The sequence below is a fragment of the Nannospalax galili genome, unplaced genomic scaffold, assembly GCF_000622305.1.
Source record: "Nannospalax galili isolate Female #2095 unplaced genomic scaffold, S.galili_v1.0 scaffold612, whole genome shotgun sequence".
Classification (NCBI taxonomy): Eukaryota; Metazoa; Chordata; class Mammalia; order Rodentia; family Spalacidae; genus Nannospalax; species Nannospalax galili.
This window is the reverse complement of record NW_008333388.1, coordinates 2,631,904-2,651,541: the sequence shown is the minus strand read 5'-3', so window position 1 is coordinate 2,651,541 and position 19,638 is coordinate 2,631,904. Positions and strand designations below refer to the sequence as shown.

The window sequence follows — 19,638 nt, the reverse complement described above, 5'->3', positions numbered from 1 at the left end:
GAAGGCTTTAGTCTTACCACTTCGTCCTCGGTAGGCTTGAAAACACAAATTTACACTTAATGGGAAGCTATGCCACACACAAGGTCACAAGCTATGAGCATGTATTACTGAACTGCTTCTTGGGAAGACGGCTAATGATAAATGGGAATAACATATTATAGGCAAGTGTCCTTAGCATACATGTAAAGGGAAATCAGAGAATTAAGAAACATACTTTTTCAAAGGCACCCCAACACTTGCAATTAAAAAAAGCCATGGTTAAAGCGTCTAGAATGAAAAATCTAATCTGGGTCCTTCATTTCTAATCTATTTGCTTTAAATAATAATACAATGAATAGATGAGATTTTAATAGTTCAGTTTGGAGGCTTTGTGCCATGAGTGCTCAGGCAAGAGAGTTAATTTTAAATAACTAAAATTGGAAGTAGAGTCAAAAGGAAAGGCTAGCCTAATTCCTTTCCATTCTCCCTATAAAAAGAAGGCAAATAACAATTTTAAAAAGCTCCTCAAAAAAAAAAAAAAAAAAAAAAAATCCAAGAGAGAAAGACAGCAAGAGAAAGAGAGGAAGGCAGTAACAATCTGGAAGTTCTCACTGTCAGGGATTATTTCTTTCTTAGCTGTGAATTAGAATAAATCTGAATTTTTTATTACTTTTCTTTTTATAATGTTCTGATTTCTCCAGAATCATCCTGTTTGAGGATATTTTTCATGTTTTGCTTTCATTTACCCCTGGTACCAGAAATTGAACCCAGGGCCTACACTAGGCAAATACTCTGGCTCCCAGGCCTTGGCCTTTGGAGACAAGGTCTTGCCTATACCCTTGTACTGTCCTTGAACTCGTCATGTAGCCCAGGCTGGCCTAGGACTCTGTCCTCCCACCCGAGCCTCCTGAGTGCCGGCATGAGCCACCCACCACCGTGCCTGGCTTTTCATGCTTTTGGTTGGTTGGTCAGTTTTTTTGTTTTTTTGTTTTTTGAAACAGGGTCTCCTTGTAGCCCCAGCTGGCCTGGAACTCAGTATGTAGACCAGGCTGGCCTCAATCTCACAAATATCCACCTGCCTCTGCTTCCCCAGTGCAGGGATTAAAGGTGTGTGCCACTGTGCCAGGCCCCAGCCTTTCATGTTTTTAGCACCAACTTTTTTTTCTATTTTGTGATACTGGAGATTGCATGGGCTTTTGACACACTGTGCAGGCACCCCACCTCTGCACTGTAACCCCAGCCCTGTTACCAGTCACAAACAACTTTTCTGCTTTTGTTTTCAACTGCCAAAATTTGTTCCTGTTATATTTTCTTGTTGGCGTTTAAAAACATACACATCTAGAGGGACGTCAGTACTTGGGACCCTCCCTTCATTGTGATCCCTTTAACAACAGTGGCCGTGCTGCTCCCCCCAACCTCCAAAAGGAAAGCTCGCTGACGACCCAGGCATCCCACTGACTTGTTCTACTCTTTGTAAGAGCACTAGAAGCCACTTTTTCAGAATTAACTTTTTTTCAAGCCCAACATGATGATCTACGTCTGAAATCCCAGCATTTGAGGTTAAGGCCAGAGGATTGCCATGAGTTCAAGGCCAACCTGGGCTGCCTAGCATGACCCTGTTTTTAAAAAGACTTTTTGATATTTCAATCTGATGGTCAATTTGGAGGATTATTGAAATGGAGATGTACCTGTACTTATTAGTCATTATTTCATTTTCTATAATATCTAAAGCCCATATTCATTTAATGCGCTGGCTTTGTCTTTTTTTTTTAACATGTTTGTATGTATTGCCTGCATGTAGGTAAGTGCACCCGTGTTGTGCAATGCCCGCAGAGGACAGAAGAGGCTGTCGGATCCTCTGGGACTGGAGTTACAGACACTGGTTAGTGGCCATGTGGATGCTGGGATTTGAACCCAGGTCCTCTGCAAGAACAACCAGTGTTCTTAACCACTGAGCCATCTCTCCAGCCCCTGCACTGGCTTTTGAGTCTTGTTTTTGTTTTGTTTTCTCTTACTTTCTTGTCTCAGCAGACAACTCTCCTTGTAGATCAACCATTCTCTCTTGACAGGCCCAGAGGTTCTGGCTAGCTGGGAAATGTTCTTCTAAACATGTGAAATTGCTGGTTTAGGGAGTCACAGATGACTATTGTTATCATAATATATATTCAAGAAACAACCAAACAAAAAGATCTTTCTGGAACAGATACTAGCTTCTCATTCAAGCTCTTCCTTCTTACCTGTCAGAGGCTTTGGAAAGAGGCTGTATAAACTCTTTAATTCATCTCCAAAAATATTCTGCTTTATCTTGTTGCAAAATTCCCCCATTTTCAAAGATATTTAATCAATTTGAAGCAACTACCTTTGGGAACACTTAAGATACATAAGCCTTTCATTAACTCTGTGGTTGATTTTCAAGCTTTTATAGGCTGAAATATTGTCATATTGTGAAAGGGGAATAATCTATAAATAACATTTAGAGGCAACCCCCCTCCAGCATTTCCTCCTGGTAGGTATTCCAAAATAATGAATCCAAAATGTCATATAATTAACAAATTTTCCACAAAATTTTATCTAAAGATTTTTATACCTACATTTCTGGTTATGAGAATCAAAGTGTTATGAGTATAACAACACATGTAAAAGTATGAAACTCCTGTGTAGGAACCCCCCAGTTTTGTGATCTAAAAGGTTATAAATTGTTTCAAACTCAGACTAAATGTTCTGAGTTTCCCCATGTTGTGAATAATAAAGATAACAGCTAACAAAGCAGAGTTAGTACATAGCACTCTGGACACTCGGTGAGGCGGGGTGTCTTGGTTTTTGATACGCTCTTATGCTAGTTGAAGCTACTTTGCTCTCAGGAATGTCTGGTCTCCTTGTTCTCTGGTAATGCTGTCCTGAGCCCTGCTGACTGCACACGTTATCTGCTCTAGTCCTCAAATGCTAAGTTGAAAACTGCCCACCTCCCTTTTGTCCTCTTGTTCTAATCAGTGTGTCCAAATTATGACCCACCTCAGGTGTTATGAAGAAGGAAAATTGCTTTAACCAATTCATATTAAATTGTTACTGACTGTAGTATTTAATCTTGCTTAATGAGAAATTTGCATTAAAAGACACATCAGTATTGGCATACATTGCTCACTGCTAAGAAATTCACAGGTGAATACCGTCCATTCTTGTTCAGAAATGTCTTTCCCATTTTACTGTTATCAACAGTTTTTCAAGAGATCTAATAGTAGGAAAATACTCCTTTTTCACTATTCTGAAAACATTTCTAAATAATCGTTACTTAGCAATTTAGTTTTAACACCATTCTGAATGAGATTGCTGAGGTGATTCTAAATTCTTATCATATGAACATCTAGTTAGAAAGTGTTTTTGATGAAGACTTGTATTTTGTGGCATTTGTTGTTCATTTATCGTTTTCCTGTGTTGGCTAAACTTGTTCATTTCCAGTGAGTTGAGGTTGCTGTTGGGATCTGTGTGGGGCCGGTGCCTGGGCAGAGCCTGGCCTGTGTGGGGCCGGTACCTGGGCAGAGCCTGGCCTGTGTGGATCTGTGTGGGGCCGGTGCCCGGGCAGAGCCTGGCCTGTGTGGGGCCGGTGCCCGGGCAGAGCCTGGCCTGTGCCTTCACAGTGGCTGGATGGACTTTCTCTCTGCTGTTGTAGATTTATTTTGTTTACAGTAGACTGATGTTAGTTTTTGTAAATGTTTTTTCTTAGCACTTTAACTGTGAGTGTAAAAACTAATTTTAAATGTAGTGGTTGTATATTTTGGTTATAAATTGAAATTTTTTAATAAAATTAAATAATTTGTTCTCTTTTCTGTCCTTAGTAAATGATTGAATATAATTTCTTATGTCAAACTGGGAAATAGAACTATTTAAATGCATACTCTCTGTTCTGTGGGGAAATGATTTGTGGTAACCATACTTTTGGTTCCAAATGAGTGAATTTATTAAGCATGTAACAAAAAAAGTAAAAGAACAAATAGTAAGTAGCAGAGAGAGAGCACCAGCCTGGGTGCTTCCAACATCCAGGAGCGGCGGGCTAGGGAAGCCCTGCTCAAGCGAGCTTGCTGGAGTCCCTGCCAGGGAGACTTGCGGGTAGAGCAGAGCAGTCTCTCCACAGGTGAGCGCCCAGTTCACTTCCCACTGCAGGCATTTTTATAATGAGATAAACAGTAATGACCTCTGTTGGAAAGGGCTCTGCAGCCAGCCAGTCTCCAGGACGTGCTGTATTTAATGCCCTCAGCTGCTTGCTGCTTCCTTTCTCTCTGTTACAGAGCCAGGGAGCTGGGCTGACCCAAGATGAAGTTTTAGAGAATAATCAATCATGCTCAAGTCTGAGACAGGGAGGCCTGCCTTGCTCCTGGACTCTGTGCTCAACAAGTGCAAACAGCACATGAAAACTTCCCAGTGTGATTTATATGACACTATCCTATGTCATATTATTTCCTCTCATTTTTTTTCATCAACATAGACAAGGTCCATCTCTGTTTATTGATATATCTTCTGTATAATGCTATGGGGCACATAATAGAGGCCCAGATACTGGTTGACAAATACATCTCTCGATCTGTTTTCTCAAAAGAAATCCTACATAAGAAAATTAATTCTCAGGTGAGGTGTTTTTCTTTTTCAGACGCAGGAAGACCAGGAATCTTCTAAGGTGCTATTCATAGTACTGGTATGCATCTTGCCTGGATCATGCAGAAGAGACCTTAAAAATCATACTCTGGAGCTCAAGGGATGGCTCAGTGGTTTAAGAGCACTGGCTATTCTTTCAGAGGACCCAGGTTCTATTCCCAGCACCCACATGGTGGCTAACAACCATCCCTAACTTCAGTTCCAGGGGATCTGATGCCCTCTGACCTCTGTGGACATTGCATGACACATGCACTTACATTCATGCAGGCAGCGCACTCATACACATAAAATAAAAATACGTTTTTTAAATCATGAAGTCCAACCCCAGCATTTTGGAGGTGGTGGCAGGTGTGTCTCTGAGCTCCAGGCCAGCCTTGTCTGCCTGCCAAGTTCCAGGCCAGCTGGGGCTACACAGTAAGAAGTTGTAAGGTTCATGCTTGATTCAGCAACACATACTAAAATTGGAACAGTAGAGAGATTAGCATGGTTCCTGCCCAAGGGTAACATGTAAATTTCTGAAATATTCTGTTATAAAGAAGAAATCATGAAGTCCAACTCCCTCCCAATGTAAAACTTCAAAACCATTTCTTAAATTCAGCTTGAAGGATTTCAGTAGTGAGTAGCCTGCTACTCTGCAAGGCCTTCTGTTCCATTTCTAGTGGCTCTCCTTGTGATAAAAGGCTTCGTATTGTGTACTGTTCTACAAATACTAATTATTTCACAGGAAGACTTTATAGATATTTGAAGAAAAGGTAGCCTGCTTCCTCCAAGTCCTTTCTGCCAGCAAAACATCCTGGCCTCCAGTATACCCAGAACATCCCCTGAAACTCTAGTTGTTCCCCTCCAAAATAACTAGTTATGAATATCCACACAACTAGACACCCATCTCTAGAAGGATTCATTGTACACTATATTGTTTATTGTTAATTACTGTCTCCATCCAATGATTGAAGGATCTCACCCTGTGTACGATGAGCATACATAGGTACATGTATTCGTTCTCAAAACTGTTTGTCAATGTGAGTGAATTTGACTTTTAAACAACAAAAAAATTAAGATGGAAAAATAGCCTAAATTATTGTATTTTGTTTGCTAAATTTAAGATGTTCACATTTGAAGAAAAATGGGGAGGTTTGGCTTTGCAGGGAATTGTGTTGATTGTTGGTTAACGTAGCAAAGACTGATCACTATCAGACTGAGTATTAATCACATGCGTGCTGGACCACACAGGTACACATGCACACTGTTTCTTCTCTGAAAAGTGCAAATATTGGGCTAGACCAGTGGTTTTTAGCTGTGGGATCTGTTCATCAAATAAAATGGTGTCTGTAAGCTCTATACGGGAAACAGATACAAGCAGACATTTGTTCACAGGGAAAGCAGACGGCCTGAATCCCACTGACTAGGCCTGGCCTTTCCTACCTTCACCTTACTGCAGCAGCCCTTGAATCAGATGAATTCTCACACCCCAAAGCCCACTTGGAAAATTGCTAAATTCAGGGCTGGAGAGATGGCTCAGCAGCTAAGAGCAGCCGAGGGAGGAAGCCTTGCACTGAGGAATGCAGCAGCCTCTCAAGCCCAGGAGTAGCTTATGGGTGACATTCAAGAAGACACAGATCTGAGCCCTGTAACTGCAGGGAACTAACCTGCCAACCACCAAGAAGGAGCAAAGGAAGTAATCCTCCCCTCCGGGCTCCAGGCAGGAACTACTGACATCTTAAAGTGAGGCCAGTGAGATCCCCATATATAGAACTACAGATTAACAAACATGTCCTGGATCTGTGTCTTGGGTAAATTGTTACAGTAGCAATAGCGATGGTTCTACTGAATCTCATACTGCTTGCAAACTGTAGGCAGCAAGCAAATAAGTAATGGGAAATGGCCCAAGGAATCCATTAAAAATCGAACAGTTCTGAGAGTTGGCCAGTTGCCCTGAAGCTGGCTGTTGACAGGATGGTGGTAGGCAATAGGATTCAGCAAGAGCGGCCAGCCTCCCTTCGTCAGATCGCAATTTGCATTTTCTTTCCATTTATTCCATATTCCTTCAGCCCTGTATACCCTTCCTCCTCTAAAGCTGCTCGTTTTCCTCACTTCATCTAATCAAATGTGCATTTTTATCAACTTCATTTCCATCAGCAAAGCCACTCCAAGAGCAGGTCGGGCCTTTCTGAGATTTTTAAGTATGCCAAGTCCTGGAACAGTTTCGGGAACACAGCTCTGATACTGGTTTCTGGGTACTGCTGAGCAGTGTACTCAAAAAAGAATTATATGAGAAAACACCAATTTTAAAAAATGAACACCCTTTCCCCATCAGACACTTAAAATATTTAAAAATATTTGGACATGGAAAGGTTTTGGCTAAAGCACTGCATGAATCATCTGCTCTGCAGCTGAAGACAACACTGAGTTCTTTTCCCTGCCTCTTTGTGGACAGCTCAAGTCTAACGTCCTATGGGACTGCTGGGTAGTCTTCATCATCCCGCAGATACTCGTCGATGAACTGTGTGTAATAATAAATATCCTGGAAGCATTCAAACACTTTACATAAAGGGAATTAACAAATCATATATATTTTAGGAATTTTTTGACACCAGACTTGTTAGAAACATGTTTGCTAAATATGGAAAATAAATTCATGTACTAAATCTGTAGGCAGCTTCTGGTTTCCCATATGTCCAGGGGCCAGAAGGAAAAAAGTAGTTCTCTGACAACATATTGGGCACAGTTGTCCAGTTTAAAGGAACTGTTGGTAACAGTCCCCAGGACAGGGATGATGCACGTGCCCCTCAGCCATCAGTTGTGTTCAGTCCAAATGAGCCCTTGCCATAGATAAGTCCCAGTGAGAGGATAAGCTTTTCTGAAAATCTCCAAGGCCATGTGGCTGCTGGAAACTGGTTTCTTTCCGGAGCCATTGCTATACCATTAAGATTAATTAGCAGATCCGGAGGTGCTCAAGCGAGCAAACAGAATCCTTTAATCTAAAAATCCTCCTTATCTTGTGCATTGATAGGAGTTCGCAGAAACAAGACATAATCAAGCAGAAGCTGATTTTAGTAGCTGTCATGGTTTCAATACGTTCTAGAGTCAGAGGTCACGTTATTTTTCTTCTCTATGGATGAAAGTTATTTTAGAAAATGTTTCAAGTTGCTGTGACCATTCAGTAACATCCATCCATTCATTCACTGCTTATTTACTTACCTGCTTCCTCCAGCAGATAGTAAGACCAGTTGAAGAAGAAAATGGCACTGTTTCTACTCTTTCAAAGCTCACACTGTAGTGCTTTATCCCAAGGACGGTGGAAACACATGGAAGACGTTACTTCTCCATGAGGAATGAGTACAGAGAGCATTAGAGAATGAGAGGCGAGACAGTAAACCAGCATTTATTGACTACATTAGTTTCTGGGAATATGGTGTCTGGGGCTGTTTCCTGTTGCTTTAAGAAGACACTTGAGACTGGGTAATTTATTTTGTCTTTTTTTTCCCCCCCCGGAGCTGAGGACCAAACCCAGGGCCTTACGCTTGCTAGGCAAGCACTTTACCACTGAGCTAAATCCCCAACCTTGAGACTGGGTAATTTATAAAAAAGTTTATTTAGCACACAATTCTAGAAGCTAGAAGTCCAAGATTGGGTGGCCGCATGTCCTTGGACTTTAGTCGAAGGTCTTGTATTGCTCTGTTTGTGGAAAGAAAGCAGAAGAGCAAGTGGGCACAAGAAATCTTGTGTATGTGTGTTGCTAGGGCTCAAACCCCAGCAACTCACATGCTGAGTCCATGTTCTACCCACTGAGCTCCATCCCAGCCCAGGTGGTGTGTATGCGTCCACGTGTGCATATGTGAGCACATATGTGTCTTCCATCTTGTTCTGCAGAGTACATCCATCTCACCTTAGGAGTGCTGTGGTTAGAAATGCACACCACTGCATCCATCTTTTCATGTGGATTCTGGGGCTCAAATTTAGGTTCTCAGGCTGGCTCAGCGAGTGCTTCCACTCACTGAGCCATCTCTCAGGTGCCCAGGTAATCTTTTTATACTACACCTCAGCTTATAGAAAAAGTAAAGAACACCAGAGGGGGCCCTGAGCAGCCACAACAGACAGATCAGTCACAAAGGAGCAGCAGTGACACTGAAGGCTGATTTCTCTGCAGCCACAGTGAAAGCTAGAAGACAGGAATATGTCTTCTTTACTGAGAGAAAAACAACCAACCAAGAATCATACACCAGCAAAACCAGCTTTTGATGAGAACTAAAATACGTATCTGAACAGCGAAGGTACCTGAGGCCACCTTCTCCAAACCCCTCCATATGTCCCCTTTTTATTCTTTTGACTGGAAGAATAGTCATACATATCCCACCTTTAGGATAACAAGAGACAAACACTTGACATAGAAGAGTGAACAGTGTTCTACAGAAAACTTTTCTGTTGAGCCCTCACTACCAAGCTCAACCGAACCAGAGGGTCCAGGAAAACAACCACAAGAAAAAGATGTATTGAGCTAAAATCAGAGTCCACTGTAAGTGTGAAAATGCTAGAAAAGGGCTTTGTCAAATTGGGAGGTAAGGTCAAAAGCAGATGTGCAATTTGAGGCAGCAGTCATCTGGGGGTAAAGAGGATATGAGTTTAAGGCTAACCTGAGTTGCACAGTGAGTTACAGGCCAGCCTGAGCTACATAGTGAGACCCTGTCTTAAAAAAAGGAAAAAGAAAATAAAAACACATCACAAATCCCAAGTCATTTCCTCGACTTCTTCAGGATGAAGTAAATGATGCCTCGTATTGAGGCAAGAGGCATCGGGGGGGAAAAAGGAAATGAGTTTAAGGCTAACCTGAGTTGCCCAGGGGGTTTCAGGCCAGCCTGAGCTACAAAATGAGACCCCGTCTTAAAAAAAAAAAAAAAAAAAAGTTTTCCCCAAGAACTATGTAGTAAATAAAGCTGAGAGTCAAGAAAGGATGTTAAACATCTTTCATGATGAAAGAAAAATGTCAAAGGACACAGAACTCTACCCTGTACTACTTTACAAAAGCTGCCTACTAAAAAAACACACTTTACACTATCAGAGAAAGTGTGCCTCAGCCAACCAACCCTGTCCCTGAAATGCACAGATGTAAGGCATCTTTACCTCCATAAACCTACTGCAAGAAAAAAAAAAAAAAAAAAAAAAAAAAAACAGAACAGGAAATGAAAATCCTGTCCCTGCAGCCTGAAAATGAAAACCACACATCTGGGAAAAACTATGATGGATCATTATCCACACGTAAGACTCAATCTACCTATTGAAAGTGCCACTAGGATTGAAAAATCTGACTTTGATAATCTCCGAGACATGTTCTGGCAGCACCCCCAGTGAATCAGCTGGTGAACATGTGTAACCCCTCCCACACTGACCCTGGGCCTGGTGTAAGAACGTCTCTGGCCATAGGGTAATAAGCGCAATGCAAGTAGACACTTGGTAATAATGCACTAGCCTTGTCCCATGGAATGCTCCTACTTGGAAGCACGAGCCCTCAGCTGTTCTGGCCTCCCTAGCAAATGCAATAAACACATGAGTGTCTCCACAGGGACGAGGAATTTCCCTTCTGAGGTGGGCTCACAGTGCAGAATCATCCTCTGGTGGATGGCTCCACACCCCCACGCATACAGGCAGCACTCATTGGATTCAGTGGGTTAAAACACAGGAGGAAGAAGGAGGAGATGATGGGAGGTGAAATTATTGGGGGGGGAGGTATGCCAGAGGAGTGGCAGTGGGACTTGGGATAGATACGATCAAGGTACATTCTATACATGTGTAACAGATTCAGATAATAAATTTAAAATGTTTTAAAATTGTGTTGGCTGGAGAGATGGCTCAGTGGTTAAGAGCACTGGCTGCTCTTGCAGAGGACCCAGGTTTGATTCCCCAGAGCTTGTTTGGAGGTTCTAGCAGGGGAGTGCAGCTACTCATATACCCTTGACCGAGACCAGTCCTCCTCTATCAGGGAAGGTTGTCCTCTTCAACTGAGCGCACAGCTTCAGGAGGGATGCACGAGGAGCACTGAAGGAGGATGGGGACACCCGCCTAGCCAGCCAGATCAGCTGAATCAACCCTGGTGATCAATGAGGTGACAGATGTCGCAGCCAGATTGCCCTCACATCCCGGGGTTTGATTCTTAACACCCACATGGCCGCTAAAGATTATCTGTAACTCCAGTTTCAGAGACTCTGACACCCTCTTCTGGCCTCTGCAGGCTTTTCGTGACATGGGTGCACTTACATACATTCAAGCAAAACACTCATGCACATAAAATAATAAAATAAATTGTTGTGTTAAGCTGCCAAGTCCAGGGTGTTTGGCTAACTAAAGCAACTGATAACACTATTAGACCTTAAATATATAGGAAAAACTAGGCCAGTGAGATGACACAGTGGGTATAGTTGCCTGCCTCACAAGCCTAGCAGCCTGAGTTTGATCCTGAGAACCCAGGTAAAGTTGGAAGAGAGAAACAACACAAAGTTATCTTCTGACTCTCACATGTGTGCCACTGCACATACACACACACATGCATACCCAATAAAGATTAAATATATATGAATATATATGAAATGCAAAAACCTCTCAGAGAAAGAAAATGAGCAAGCAGCCTCGGACTTCTCAAATGCAATATGCAATACAAAGGTAAATCACGTCATTTCTAAGAAAAAAGGTTGTATATGCAGTTAAGATGTCTTTCAAGTATCAAAGCTTTAGGATGAAATCCTCAAACACAGGAATGAAGGACATAAGGCCCTCAAGATGTATTGAGGCATCTACCAGAGGTTAAGTTTCATTCACCAAAAAATAATTAGGGAAAATTTGGCAAAGGACTGAGGGTGAGCATTTAATACATTTGATTTCAGATCTATGGTTAAAAAGCAGATGAGTATAAAGAAGAATCTCTGAGCCAAGTCTGGGGACATACGTTCTAATCCCAGCACTCAGGGATCTGAGGCAGGAGGGGCACAATTTTGAGGCCAGCCTGAGCTATATAATGAGACCTGTCTCAGAATAAGCTTTGTGTGTTCTGTATCCTAATGAATTTGAAAATAATGCGATTTTTAAAATCAAACACTCTCTAAAGAGTCTAAAGGCACTTCGTGGGATAGGAAAACATTTACAGATTATATATCTGATACAAAAATTACTATCCAGAATATAGTCTCTCTATACAGAAAACTTCCAAAAATAACAACAACAACAAAACTCAAACATGGGTAAAGGACTTGAATAGACATTTCTCTCAGGACAGGACACATACAGCCAATACATGAGAAGATGTTCACTATCCCTAATCATTGGGGACAATGCAAATCCAAACCATCATGCAGCATCATTTTACATATACTAGGATAGCTAATGTCAGCCAAACAGAAAATGTGGTGGGGGAGATGTGCAGAAATTGGAACCCTGGCACACTGCTGGCAAAAATGTAAAGTTATGAGGCTGCTATGAAAAACAGTGTAGTGGTTTCTCAAAATAGTAAATGTAGCGTTCCCATATGACCCAGCAATGTCATTTCTGGGCATATACCCCCCAAAAAGCTGAAAGCAAGGACCTGAGCAGACCTTTGCACAGTCAAGTTCACAGTAGCCCTGTTCACTGTGGCCAGGTGGAGAAGCAAGCCAAGTGTCTACTGATAGGTAAATGGATACGCGGGGTATGGGTACAGTGGAGTCTTAGCCTTAAAAGGAAGTTCAGACAAATGCTGCAAATGTGGATGAACCTTGAAGACACACTAAAGTGAAGTAAGCTAGTCACAGAACAAACTCTAGCTGGGCCTGGCGCACACCTGTACTTCCAGCTACCCAAGAGACTGAAGCTACAGGATTGCGTCAGCCCAGGAGGTTGAGACAAGCCTGGGTGATGCAGTGAGATGCTATGTCGAGAAAATCACACTGTATGATCCCACCCATCTGAAGCACTTCAGAGCGGTCACATTCGTAGAGATAGAATGGTGCTGGCCAGGAGTCCAGAGGTCAGGGGAAGAGAGCGTTCAGTGGTGACACGGTTAGACTATTGAAGGAATTCTGTCCGTGGATGATGGTGACAGCTGCACAAAAAAATGTGAATGAACTGGATGAACTGAACTATACACTTAAAATGAAAGCAAGAAAAAACTGCTTTTATCTGTGTATAACAACGCCATATTTAGGAAATCCCCGGTTAGACTATTGAAGGAATTCTGTCCGTGGATGATGGTGACAGCTGCACAAAAAAATGTGAATGAACTGGATGAACTGAACTATACACTTAAAATGAAAGCAAGAAAAAACTGCTTTTATCTGTGTATAACAACGCCATATTTAGGAAACACACACACACACACACACACACACACACACACACACACACCTGCATATGAATGTTCACAGCTAAAACATGGCAAATGTTCATAATAACTGAAAGTGGAAACAATCCAAACATTCATTAGCTAGTGAATGTAAACAACATGACGTTTCCGTACAATAACCTTATGAAATAAAATCTTAGAAACCAACACACAGGTTCTTGCAGTTTTCCTTGATATTCACAAGTAACTGTTCCATGTTCTTTACGGACAGAGCTAGGAAATCCATGTAGACGCATATGCCCACAATGCATACCAATCCACTTTATCTCTTCATCCATCGTCCATCTAAACTATTTTCACAATGTCTCCAGGTCTGATCCAATACCATCCAGTTACTGTAGTTTTTCCCCTCCTGTGTTACCTCTTCTCAGACAGCAAGAGACAGCTTCTACTATCTTCAGTGTGTTTACTCATGCCATTGTATATAATCAGTCTCCCAGGTTGCTGGTCACCGTGCTCCTGACTGGTCCCTCAGTCCCAGCACTGAAGGGATCACCAACTTCAGCTGCTTCCTCAGCCCCAGTTGACTTATATCTTAACTGGACCATGCTGGGCTGTTACAGGAGTAAATTACATAGACTCAAGCAAAGAGGCCAATTTGAAGTCTGTTGCAATAACACAGGCAGGGCACAGTGGTATTAATGGACATGGTGAAAAGTAGACAGGTTCTGGATGTCTTTTGAAAGTATAATTGGATAGAATTTGCTGGCAAAATGAATGCAGAATATGAAACAAAAGGGAGTCAAGGTTGGTAAATTGGGGGCTTGAAAAACAGAGTGGAACTTCCCATCACTGGGATGGAAAGGCTTGCGTTAAACTGTCCAGAGCTCCGTGTTTGGTCACGCCGAATGTGAGATGTCTATGAGACATCCAAGTGGGAAGATACGTTTGTGTCTAAGTGTTGAGAAGGAGGTCAGAGCTAGAGATAGCAATGTGGGCTACATCCATATATAGATGGTATTTAAACCATGAGGTATAAGAGGAAGAGTCCAGAAACTCTTTCTTGGACACTCCAACATTTAGAAGTTTGAAGATGAGAAGAGACTGAAGAATGGGGGAAGGACCATGTTTCCCAAGAAGGAGAATGAAGACAGTCTGCCAAGGAGGAGCAAGATCCCCATGTCATCATCTGCCAGCAGGACCAGTAAGCAAAGGACTGCCTTGGGACACCAGATCCTGATTGAAGCTAGCACAGGCCCAGGACTGCCAAGACACAAGGGAGTCAGAAGCACAGGACTTGAGAGGTGGATTAGGTACTTGTCTTATTGCAGGGACAAAATCCTGACAAAAGCAACTTAAAGAAGAAAGGGTTTGTTTTGGGCTCACCAGTTGAGACTACAGTCCATGGTGGGGAAGTCATGGTGGCAGGAGTGCTCTAGGCAGCTGGCTACATTGTATTCAGTCAGGAAGCAGAGAGAGATGAACGCTGGTGCTCAACTTACTTTCTCCTTTAATACAAAGGACCCCAGCCCATGAGATGATGCTACCCACATTCAGGATGGCGTTTTCCTCCTCGGTTTTCCTCTCTGGAAACTGTCATAGACACCCTCAGAGGTGGGTTTCTGTGGGAGACAGGCTTGAGCCTAGGGTGAAAGTCTTATTGACAGCCATACAGCAGGCCTGAGGCAACGGCCCGACTGCTGGAGCCACAAGGAATGCCTTGTGACATTTTGCTCCCATTGGCAGATCATGAGACTAATGCCTAGAGCTCACCAGTCTCTAATCACCACATTGGATACCTCACCTTTAAACTACTTCTAAGTCTGTTATGCTAATAAGGTATCCTACTTGCCGTGCTGTGATTGGACCACTACCCCTATATAAGCTTTTGCCTTCCTGCAATAAACCAGACCTGCATCACTGAACCTGGTCTCCTGTGTCTGAATGCGGCTCCGCTGACACAGTCTCCTCACCAGCCCTGGGGTCCAGACCAGACGACTGATCGGAGGAACTAAGAGAGCAGGAGAGCGGCCATAGCCGGAGGAGAGCAGCCACAGCAGACGACCACAGGTTTCAATAGTAATTATAAATCACTATCACCGGGGCCATGGAAGAGCTGCTGGTTATGCTAGGGAGATGTCTGGGCTCTGAAATGAGTAGCACTAGGGATAAAGTCTATTCATATGTTTAAGTTCAAATGATATTTTGAAAATAAATGGGCTGAAGGATCTGTAAAAAAACCCACAATTTCACCAAATTACAAATCAACTTAAAATTAGCATAAGATGTTTAATAAAGCCCAGGTGTTAAGGTGCATGCTTATAATCTCAGGACTTGAGAGGTGGAGGCAGAAGGATCAAGAGTTCAAAGCCACCCTTGGCTACACAGTGAGTCTGAATCTAGCCTGAGCGATATGAGACCCTACCTCAAAAACCTATTCTTGGACTGGAGAGATGGCTCAACAGTTAAGAGCACTTGCTGCTCTTGCAAAGGGCTGAGGTTCAGTTTCCAGTACCCACATGGCACCGCATAACTGTCTAAAACTCCAGTTCCACAGGTTCTAACACCCTCTTCTGGCTTTGCAGGCACATGGTGCACTTACATACATGCAGACAAGACATTCAGACACAAAAAATAAAATGTCTTAACAACAACCTCCACAATCCTCCCATAAAAATATATATAATCATTTTAATCAACAGCTTACCTGGGCGAATCTCTCTGAAAGAAGCGCAGAGGCCTGAGTACCCATGTCCCTGACACAGACGGAGAAATCCCACCCATTTTGGCTGACGAACTTCAACATTGCTGATTTCAGACAGGGCTTTAATGCTACCTGGCAAGTATACTGTATTTTCCTGGTTCCTTTTTACTTTTTCCTAGTGCCTTAGCTGCCAACTTCTCCACAGACTCCTTTCTTAATGACCTTCCTGCTTCACTCTGAAAACCCCTGCCATCACCCCTGTAGGGCCCACTGTCCCCATGTTATGAAGTGTGTGATTATTTGAATTTAGATCTAGTTTCTAGAGATGGTAGGTCCAGGGTACAAATGTGAGAGGGGCTGGCCAAGGTGGAGCAGAGGAGATAGTCATGGAAGACGAGCTTGTGAGGCAACCAAGGCTGTGGCCTCACGGGACTATCTCTGTAGACCCTGAGGTGCTGAGGACGGGGCAGGAGCTGCTTTGCAGAAAAAAGTGGCACTAGGTGCTACAGTCTCCAGTGAGCAAAGGAGAGAGCGCCAAGTAGTGAGTAGCTGTGGGTGCAACAAGAGGCGAGGCTTTTTTCCTTGCTCCCTGGCCATCTCGGTGGCTTCCCTTGATTGGGGGTGGGGGTTCTGCAACTAAGGTGGGAAGATGGTGGCCGCAATGAACACGAAAAAGTCTCTGGAGTCAATCTAGGCTCCATCTTGTTATGAAAAGTGGAAAGTGTATGCTAGGGTGCAAGCAGACTCTGAACATGATCAGTCAGGACAAGGCCAGATTGGTCATCCTCACCAACAACTGCCCAGCTTTAAGGAAATCTGAAATAGAATACTATGCCATATCGCCCCAAACTGACATTCATCATGACAGTTGCAATGCTGTCAAATTGGGCACAGCATATGAAAAGTAAGGGTCTGCACACTGGCTAACACTTGGCAATTCTGATATTATTAGAAGCATACCAGAACAGACTGGTTTAAAGTGAACCCAGAAAATTAAAAAAATTTTAAAAAGTAAGAAATGTTGGGGCAGGGTGCGCTGGAAGCACGGTACAAGGCTCGGGCTCTAGACTAGTAGATGCTCAGGAATCGATTATATTGAAGTTCTCAATTGTAGTGAGACTAATAGTTTAGAATCCCGCTCTTAGATAAGAGGTGCAGATACAATGCCTCTCTCCACCTGAGAAAGGTTGTTTTCCGTCCTTCCCCATTAGCTTATCAGCATGGGCTCATTCATAGATCAGCATCAGTGTTTCTAAGTGGAGGAGATAAAGATGGGCATTGTAAAGCAGAGACCGTGCTGCAGCCTGAGGATGTTTGAACCTGGGGCAGTGTCTTGATGCCACTTGAGTTTTAGACCACTGTGGTCATTTGAATGAGAATGTCCCCCATAGGCTCCAAGTATTTGTACATTTTTGTCCCCAGTTGGTGGCCCTGTTTTGGGAGGTCTTAGAAGGTATGGCCATGCTGGAGGAAGCATGTCACTGGGGGTGGGCTTACAGAGTTCATAAGCTTTGGTGGATCTTGAGTTGCTCTCTGCTTCCTGTGCCTTCCTGACGATGTGATCACTCTTCTTTCTGTTCCAGCCACCTCTGCCACCACACCTCCCCACCATGACAGACTCTAATTCCCCTGGAACCGTAAGCTCAAATAAACTCTTCCTTTTATAAGTTCTCTTGGTCATGGTGTTTCTATCATAGCAACAGAAAAGTGCCTGATACAACCAGATCACCTTGATTGGCCTAGGACAGACTGAGCAGGGAACAGGGAATCCTGCCTTTTCTGTCCTCCCTCCCGTGCCCCCCCCCTTTCTTTGGTATTCTAATTACTTGGTTCTTGGTCCGAGAATGTGGTCATTGTTGTCACTCCCTTCAGCTCCGGCTTCCTTCACTCTCCCTAGCCGTGTCTACTGCAAAGGAAGTGACTGATGACTGACACAGTGCCAGTAGAAATGCCCATGGAGGAACAAGGAATTTTCTTTTAAGGGAACTCAAGGACATGAGAGGTGCATGGAGATGGCTCCATGGTTAAGAGTGCTTCCTACGTGAGGCCAGGCATGCTGACATATTCCTTTCATCCCAGCACTCTGGAGGTGGAGAGAGGTAACCTATTCGAGACTGGTCTACCTAGAGAGTTCCAGACCAGTTGGGGCTACAGGAAAACCCTGTCTCAAAAAGAGGACCAGATTTCAATTCTAAGCTCCCACATCCAATGGCACACAACTGCCTGTAACTCTAGCTCCAGGGGATCCAAAGCCTCTGTCCTGTGTGGGCACCTGCATTTACATGCGCACACGTCTATACACACAATTTTTTTTTTTGGTCTTTTTGAGACAGGATCTCCCTGTAGCCCCAGCTGACCTGGAACTCACTGTGTAGACCAGGCTGGCCTTGAACTCTCAGAGATCCACCTGCCTCTGCCTCCCAAGTGCTGGGATTAAAGGTATGCGCCACCATGCCCAGCTATACACACAATTTTTAAAAATAAAAAATAAGCCAGGCATGGTGGTGCATGCCTGTAGTCCCAGTACTTGGGAGGCAGAGGCAGGCAGATCTCTGTGAGTTCAAGGCCAGCCTGGTCTACATAGTAAGTTCCAAGACAGCTGGGGCTACAGGGAGACCCTGTCTCAAAAAGACCAAAAAATAAATAACTAATAAATAAATAAATAAAATTAAGTCTTGGGGCTGGAGAGATGGCTCAATGGTTAAGAACACTGGTTGTTCTTGCAGAAGACCCAGGTTCGGGGACCTGGGTTCAATTCCCAGCATCCACATGGCAGCTAACAACCATCCATAACTCCAGTTCCAGGGGCTCGCACATCCTCTTCTGACCTCCGAGGGCATTGCACAACATGGGTGCACCTACCTACATGCAGGCAATACATGCATACACATAAAATAAAAATAATAAAATATTAAAAATAAAATAAAATAAGTCTTTAAAAATAAAAGAGCCAGGCATGGTGGTGCACATCTCTAATCCCAGCACTCAGGAGGCAGAGGTAGGAGGAGTTCTGTGTATTCAAGGCCAGCCTGGTCTACATAGAGAGTTCCAGGCCAGTCAGAGCTACCCTCCGCAGGCCTCTCTCCTACCCTCAGGCCTCTCTCTGGGGTAAGTCCATCACGCCCTCCACACCCTGACTCTCCCAGCCCCATTCACTCCTCCTAGATTGGGTCCTGCCCCATTCCTTGTTTTGGGGCCCCAGTCACCTGGGGAACCAATACTGCTTCCTGATCCTTTTCATCCAGACCAACTTAGTGCCTTCTCTGGGCCCCACGAGCACTGCTTCTGGGCCTGCCCCGCCCTCACCTCCCTCTGCTTGCCTGGGCTTGTACCACCCGCCAGCCTCTTTCAGGGACACAGGGGCTGACCTTTCCTCTTCCTGATCCTTTGCATCCAGACCAACCCAGCTCCTTAGTGCAGTCCCCAGGAGTCCTTGGGGCCTCTTCCTGCCCCATGTGCCTTTGCATCTCTGGGTGGCAAGGCCACCCACTGCCCTAGACCAGCATCTTTCCTGGGCCAGGCTCCCAGGCCAGTCCAACCCTCAAATTCCTGAGGCCAAAATCATTCCTGGAGGGATCCAGGAATGGGCCTCTGTGGGAACTCCTAAAGAAAAAAGCAACCCAGCCACTCCAATATAAAATCAAAAGAGAGAACCAGAAGTTTAGATGAACCAGCTTTTCATGCCCAAAAAGTAAACCACAAAGACACATGAAGTTCACAAAAAGAAGCAGACCTAAACTTGAAGGCCTGAGTCTCACACAAGAATCAGAAACTATAAAAGAAATTCACATGTCAAAATCACAGAGAAAAAATAATAACATGAAAAACCAAAATAACATATCCCCACCAAATACCAATAGCCCTCTAGAGGAGTACAGTGAGAACCCCCTAGAGATAATGCAGGACATGGAACTCTAAAGAACAATTATACACATGATAAAAAGAATTCAGTGAATTTAAAGAACACACAAAAAGAGAAATTAAAGAAGGAAGATAGGGATAAACG

General features: G+C 43.6%; 1 protein-coding gene and 1 pseudogene across 4 annotated transcripts in view; both read left to right on the top strand.

Moving 5' to 3' along the window:
* Positions 1-15,760, top strand: part of Fzd3 (frizzled class receptor 3) — an 88,964-nt gene extending 73,204 nt beyond the window's left edge. Inside the window, exon 7 of one of the 4 annotated variants that reach the window (XM_029561126.1) lies at positions 15,631-15,760. In XM_029561126.1, coding sequence (XP_029416986.1) covers positions 15,631-15,688 — 58 coding nt within the window. In that variant the 3' untranslated portion in view covers positions 15,689-15,760. Of the gene's footprint in view, positions 1-4,621; positions 4,760-15,630 lie in introns of those variants that run through there. The other 3 variants (XM_029561124.1, XM_008828124.3, XM_029561125.1) reach the window with 3 other exon arrangements.
* Positions 5,062-5,161, top strand: LOC115069454 (annotated as a pseudogene).
* Positions 15,761-19,638: the final 3,878 nt, after the last annotated feature.